The sequence below is a fragment of the Rhipicephalus sanguineus genome, chromosome 10 (genome assembly GCF_013339695.2).
Source record: "Rhipicephalus sanguineus isolate Rsan-2018 chromosome 10, BIME_Rsan_1.4, whole genome shotgun sequence".
Lineage (NCBI taxonomy): Eukaryota > Metazoa > Arthropoda > Arachnida > Ixodida > Ixodidae > Rhipicephalus > Rhipicephalus sanguineus.
This window is the reverse complement of record NC_051185.1, coordinates 111,989,914-111,997,147: the sequence shown is the minus strand read 5'-3', so window position 1 is coordinate 111,997,147 and position 7,234 is coordinate 111,989,914. Positions and strand designations below refer to the sequence as shown.

At 47.7% G+C, this 7,234-nt stretch overlaps 1 protein-coding gene across 1 annotated transcript; it reads left to right on the top strand.

Annotated features, from left to right (window-relative positions):
• Positions 1–1,004: 1,004 nt before the first annotated feature.
• Positions 1,005–6,250, top strand: LOC119406660 (ninjurin-1). The gene is made up of 2 exons (XM_037673391.1): positions 1,005–1,172; positions 6,032–6,250. Exons 1-2 carry the CDS (start codon positions 1,005–1,007, stop codon positions 6,248–6,250), a joined length of 387 nt encoding a protein of 128 aa, XP_037529319.1.
• The last annotated feature ends 984 nt before the right edge of the window (positions 6,251–7,234 follow it).

Sequence of the window (7,234 nt, the reverse complement as noted above, 5' to 3'; positions counted from 1 at the left end):
AAACCCACGTCGGTTTTAAGCCCAAAATATTGCCATTGTTGATATTGCGGCGATCTGGGATGCTAACAAAGGTGTCCTAATACGCATGTGCACAGTAAAGAGGGCAAAGTACGCTGCCTTGAGGGACCTAGCTCCGGGAAAATCTGTCTAGATTTTCGGTATGGCTTTTGGAGCACGGTCAGTGCTGTGCCGTGAAAATGTTAGGGCCGATAAAAGCCTCGGTGTCTCGAAGAAGGATTTCGACTGGTTGATAGTGCGTAACTTGCTAGGTAAACTTATTGCTACGAGTAAGCTCGCTGGGTGGTTAGCGCTTGAATTTGACATTTTGCCTTTCTTCGTTTAGTTCTGATAGCACTGTCATTAGTAGGATTTTTACTTTTTTCCACGATTTTTCCCGCCGTGTACATAACTTGTTCTTTAGTTAACGTATACGAGTAAGCTATATTTGATGTCTTGCATTAGGGTGTTTGTACCATACAAGGGAGTGCTTCGGCCCTAGCCGAGTGCGAATCCTTAAAAAAGGGGGGGGGTACATTTGGGGTATCTTTATTTACTTACAGCACGTAGGAAAATTTCAGCAAGTTCTGTTTACAAATACGACGAACATTTGATGTGGAAATATGGTACTTGAGTTAAAATTTCCTTAATCGGTTCGAGGGCTTGCGTAATTAGAGAATGGCCTGCTGTTCTGCACAGAGTTTATACATCTTTATTTCAATGACGAGTATACCTATATAAGAGAGAAAATCGATCGGTAGTCCCAATGAATTGGTAATCACCAGAATCAAGGAGATTGCCACGTACGGATATTCCAGGATAAGATACTCGCTCTGTCGAAGTTGATCTTTAAGAGGGTGGTGCATCTTGACGCATGGCTTGCGGGTCGGTTCAAGAGCTGAGACACAGCGTCCTTCTTCTCAAGGATTAAGGCATCACGTGCCCCACGCGAGCCGGGTCTTCAGCCGCCGTTGAAGACCGCCAGGACAGGCTAACTGCGCACCGGTATGAATACCAACCGCTACGCCACCAAGAAGACCCTGGCGCAGGGCTTGCTAGACGTGGCTCTACTCACGGCCAACACATCGCAGCTCAAGAGCGTCATTCAGCGGGGCCCGCAACACGAATTTTATACCCTTCTGCTGGTGCTGCTCAGCCTCTCCATAGGGTTGCAGGTATGCGCCAGCTTCGGGCGGGCACTTAGGAGCGATAGCGGAGGCATGTGCCTGGGTATCAAGTCAAGGAGTAGTCCAGTCAGCGAATGCGCGATTCACGGGGGAAACAATCGACGAACTGAGCGTACAAACGTCATGTCGTCTTATGTTGAGCACATCGTACTTCGCAACTTTCCGCGTTTATTAATTTTTTCTTGCCTTTAGTGAGGAATAGCGTAGAAACACTGCATGCTACTCGTACACGCAGAGTTCGAGACAAATGCGTACTACGCGGGCGATCCACGTGCTCTGAACGACGCTGGCGGCCAGGGTGTCGGAACGGAACGGAAACCGAAAACGAAAAAAGAAACGATATTTTCGACCGGAACGAAAACGTAACCGAAACTTTATCTATTATTTCGTTCCGGAGTGAAACCGAAATTTTTTCAATCGTTTTTCGGTTCACGAGAAAACTTCGCAACGCGAAGCGACTGAGCTCATGCAATGTCAGCATATCTCAGGGTACAGTACTAGCGCGTGCCTCAGGCAGGAATTACAAATCAAAGATATGCTGAAATTGTGCGAAAAACGAAAACAGCGGCAACCAGAGATGTCTATATTAACGCAAGTGGACTTCTGCGCGCCTGTCACGCAGACCAACATAGAGAGGGCATTGTCGGCGCTGAAGTTTGTTACAGCGAAAGCTCTTATGAGATCACAACAGCTGATTTTGGCGCCATAGTTGTCCGCCGCCGCCGCCGCCGCCGGTGTCCGTGACTGCTATCGCGTGATGTAAGGAAAAATTAAATGAGAAACAAATTTCTAGGAGAGGATGGGATTTCCACCGGCGCCCTCTGCATGGCAGTCAGTTCTTCCACCACAGTGCCACGCTGGTGCTTGTAACTCCATCACAAAAATACTCGATACAGGCGTCATGTCGGGCAAAGAATCGTGTTAACATATGTAATATAGCGTGGCAGAAGAGTAAAATAACAACCAGTCATCACACAATGCTAATAGCGCAAAGAGTGTGTTTAATGTTTCCCACTAGAGTTGCGGAGTTGCCCCACCAGAATTCGAATGACTCCGGAATCATTCCACATTTTCGCGACCCCGGAATGGAATGGGGACAGCGCTTGGGGGAATGGAATGGAATGGGAATGGAATTAAGCGCCTTTTGCCCGGAACGGAATGGGAATGGAATTACGTCTTTTTCCGAAAATAGAGCACGTTTTCATCTACGTGCTGTTTTTCAAACTTCAAACATTAGTAAGTCAGAGCCTCGAAATTAACAATAAAGCAGTATTTTTAAAATGGCTTGGCTGATTACAAGCACGGTACATTTATAAGCAGCGTGCCTACTAGAAACCAAGGTGTCAGTTAGTGTACAAACAAATGCATTATCCCAGCAGATACCGAAGGGAGAAAGAAATTACCCCTGCGCGTTGGTTCCCATTGATACCCCCACACGAAAGTGGCGAATACACTGTGCACAGCCTTATCTCTATTTCACGAGCTGCTTGGTACCTGACGCACGTAAGTAACCTTTGCGACAAGGAAGACATTGCACACCTGCGCACAGGCGAACACAGAAAGTTCTCCTCACCCCATCCATACTTGCGAGGCGCGCTTGACAAGCGTGAGTGCTGACGAGCAGTGCGACCCAGTGTTCCGTATTCGATACAAAGGCACAAGGTGCCCGAGCGGTGCACCGTTCCAACTAATACCAGCAGATCTAGAGGGTCTAATTCCCCATTAACCAAATCTTAGTTTTCTGCATATTCACGACCGCTCCAGACGCGTGGCAGAACTGCTTAGTCTTCTTGAATACATCTTTTGTCAGCATAAAACTACGCTATGTCGTCATTGTAGCATTAACACATTTAAGCATAAACAATATTAAAACACCACCATTCGTTCAAACATGCTGACCATGCACTACAGGTAGCAGGAGAAATGCCCCCTATGGGAATTAGTAGGGTGGTTCTACTGCACGAGATATGTCACCAAGCTACTATCCCTCGACCTTGGTAACGTGTTTTGCGTACTCTTGCAGTTCTTAATGCATCTGATGACATCAGGTTTATGGGGCGTTCATTCTTAACTCGATAAAACTGTCAAGATGCCTTTCCTACGTTGAGGAATTACAGGAATGGAACTGAACTGCCCGGCCACTCCCAGAGTGCGAATGAGCTTTTTTCATTCCGAGGAATTGAAAGGAATGGAATTGCGGCAAGTTCTAATTCCCCGCAATGGAATTGAAATGGAATGGAGGCGCCCGTTCTGCAACACTTCTTCCAACCCACTGCAAAGTGCTCAGCCATAATTCTTTATCATCATCAGTCATAGCACAAAGTGCACATAATGGCTTACAGATGTGTAGCGCGTACCACGAGACTCCGACGAATGACGAAAAATGGCATAGTGGGAACTTCTCTACTTCAGAAAAATTGGGATGATTTATGGCGCAGTAGGTACCTTGCATGTTTACTTGTATTATTGCCCCAAGAGACTCTCCAACGGGCTTTACAAAGTCCACTCTTCCAGCTTTCGTTGTGACTATACTGCGTGTTCCGCGCAGGCCTGGCGATCTTTTTATCAGAACAGCGGTCTCGCACATCAGATAGTACACTCAATGACGTGCTGCTTCTGAGATCTAGCTCAATCCCTTGACACAAAGCCTTGAGCCCAGTAAAAAATTCGTATTTGTCTTTTGAGAAAATAAATACTATGACTTATTAATACTGGTTTGTGCTAGTTGCTAGGAATTCGTGGTACAGTTACTTCCGTTACATCACAAGTAACTACATCACAAATGCAATGTTCATTATATGATTACCTTAACTTCAAATTTTTGCATACAAAAAAAAACCGTTACGAACCGTTACGGAACATTTTTTTTTTCGTTCCGGAACAGAAACGAAACGGAACTTTTTGCGGTGGAACGAAACTAAAACCACAACGAAAAACATTTCGTTCCGACACCCTGCTGGCGGCACATAGCGACGAGTGAGCCTGATGTGAGGTTGCGCGTCCCTTTTTAGCGGATGCCTTCCCTAGCCATACTGCGACCCTGAAAAGCGTGTAATGTAACTTGGCATGCTCAATAACCATAACAGCTAACTTTTGTCAATGTTTATCTATCTGGCATCTGCAGTTCTCGCAGGGCAGCGCGGTCATTCGCAATGGTGCATGGCTTCACGGTTATGGTATTTCGCTGTTAACACAATCACGTGGTTTCTGGCCACAGCAGCCGCATTTAGAGAGGGGGCAGAACGCGAAACTACAACCCATAATGGACCACGGCTGAGTGTCATTAGGAGGCGGTGGTAGGGGATTGGAATAAACAGAGCGACAATGACATCTTCCCTAGAAATGAGTGCACACCGACCGTCAGGCCGAGGTGCCATTAGAAAACAAGTGGGTGCCCGGTGGCGCTAACAATAGAACCTAGTACATCCAGCATTGGAGGCGGACGCTCTAACCACTTGTCCACCACTGCGGTTCTCTCGTCTGTGCGTTTTTCAGAAGCGGCTCTATCTATCATGTTCTGTTTCGCAATCGCTTGCGCGTCCGTGCGAAGATACAACATTGTTGTGTGTGTGTGTGTGTGGGGGGGGGGGGGGGGGGGAGGTGCCTGATATTGCGCAAAACGACGACGTCTAATAACAAGTTGTTCAATTCAATTTTTTTAAGTTCTATTAGCCTGGCATGGTATACTTGCTGAGCCACTGTATTGGCCTGCTGTTACCTTACTGGGTTCGAAAGGCTTTCCCAGTGTCACGAATAAAAACACCAGGTACAGTGAAACCTCGATTATATGATCACAGCTCATACGAATTTCAGGGTGATACGAATTTTTCTTTGGTCCCGGCCAAGGCCCATTCGCCTGCAATGTAATGGAGTATGGTTGTTGCGAACCAATTTTTACCCCGTGACGTTTGATACGAATCTACCCTACCGCCCAGGTACGAAGAGGTGCTGTGTCCGCGCTGTCGCGGTAGACGCACCAAGCACGTGCGAGCGCGGGAACGCAAGCGCGGGCACCGCCAAATTGTCAGAATCACGTTGTAAGAAAAATACTTCTCTTGCGGTCAGAATAAACCTTCAGAGACGCGTCACGGCCTCAGAGATTGTGTGCGCCAATCTTTGAGGCTCTAATGTGCCTCCGTGTGCGTTCGCGTTTACATTACAGAGTGCATTGGCGCCCTGCTTTTTCTTCTAACGCATCGATGTGGGCTGCTGTCGTTGTACTGTGTGAACACGTGCATGCCTCGTGCACCAGAAATCCTATGAAAGGAGGACCAGGACAGAAAGAAGGCGAGGACGGTTTTGGCGAAGGAGTCAGGCTGCGCGACTGTTGAGGTCGCACTTGCGCAGGCACGGCCGTATATCTCCCAAAAACATTCCCAACACCTCCGCGATCACAAAAGCATAACATAGGACCATGGTTCTGAAATTTTGTGGCCTTGATCTATCCCGTCAAAGTAATTCTTCCGTCACTCTCGCCGCAGTACTCCTGTGTCATGCGAAAAATCATGCTAGAATTCGGACGGGGCTACTGCTGTCGCGTGTCACGACGCGCCTGTTTCATTAATCAAAGACGCGCTTACGGGCCGCATATTTACGAGTGCTGGTATGAGTGCCGACACCTGAAAACTTAACTGACAATCACAATCATTCAGAGTTCTTCCTGAAGTTACTGCGGCCCTGAAAAACAATAAATGAAAATGTACGTGAGATTTTTTTTTCGCATGATAATTTTTCATGCTTTCTGGTGATACAAATTTTGGATGATACGAATATTTTTGGTGGTCCCGTGAGATTCATATCACCGAGGTTTCACTGTATATAAGCGAGTGCACCCTGCATCTGCGCAGATCATGGTGGGCATCGTGTTCCTGGTGCTGGGTTTCATCAACGTCAACAACGAGAATAACCACCGTCTCGCCGACATACTCAACAACGTGGCCACCGCAGCCGTGTTCGGCGTCACGGTCGTCAACATACTGTCGGCATCCTTCGACAGCCCTGACTACGGCGTCGGCCTGGCACTGCAGCAGCCTCCCAATGTGGTCAGGCCCCCGGCACCTAAATAGGCTCACCGACCATGCGGTTTGGTTCAAACACCGTGTGAGGACTCTGTGCAACGGAAGGTGTTGCAGTTTTTATGCGAACAATGCATTTCTATTTTCTTCTTTGGGGCTGCTACGGATAGCCACTTGCAGCCGTTTGACATACGATTTATAACAACATTTCACATTTTGGCTATGTCTTTATGATATAATGTTCTTGACTGAATGGCTGCTCACGAGATTTGAGGAATGCGAACTGCGTCCGCAGCGTAAATCGCTTGGTGGCGATCTCGTCTATGTAAACTTCGAAATCGCTGCGTGGCGAGAACATAACCCAAGTTTCGAACACAAGCACGGTCTTTCTTCGGAGGGAAACGTGATTCCAAAGAGAGAGCAAATCACATGCACGAGTGTGTTATGTGAGAGGTTCTCCTTGGAGCTTCACTGATCATGGTCGAATGTGGAGTGCGTGACGGAGGCGCTGGAGTTAAGTCTCAAAGAAAAAATGCGGGCAGTTTGCATTAAGTCGCGCAAAGCTTGGCACAGCCAACCACGGGCCCGTTGTCGCTCGTACACCCCGTCGAGCTTCGAGATGCGCGGCTTCCTCTTCGGAGTACGCACTTTCTTAGGACGCCCCACGACTCTCTGGACACGATCGGGCGCAGCCAGGCTATGCACTATTGAGCGGAGGTTGCGCGCGATGTCTCCATCGGTGGGCGTGGCTTAATTACTGCGCATGCGCGGCTTGGCCAGGTGGCGCGATATCTGGTTGCTAGACGACGCGATGCTTGCTTCCTCTTTCTTTTTATATTTTTTTTTCTGTCTCTCTACTTCTCTCTCTGTCATTGATGTCCTCTGCCTCTCTTTCTTTTTCTTTTTGCATTTCTTTCTCTCAATTTCTCTGTTTCTCATTCTTTCTGTGCTACGCTTTCTCTCCCCTGCTCCTTTCCCTCCTCCTTTCCTTCCATCTCACCAATACATCTCTCCACTTAACGCTCACTCCCTTTT

Bases quoted from the DNA above. Each gene is read 5' to 3' on its own strand.
- LOC119406660 (XM_037673391.1), top strand. From the start codon at position 1,005: ATGAATACCAACCGCTACGCCACCAAGAAGACCCTGGCGCAGGGCTTG. The intron at 1,173-6,031 runs GTATGCGCCAGC...GCATCTGCGCAG, and splicing joins GCCTCTCCATAGGGTTGCAG to ATCATGGTGGGCATCGTGTT.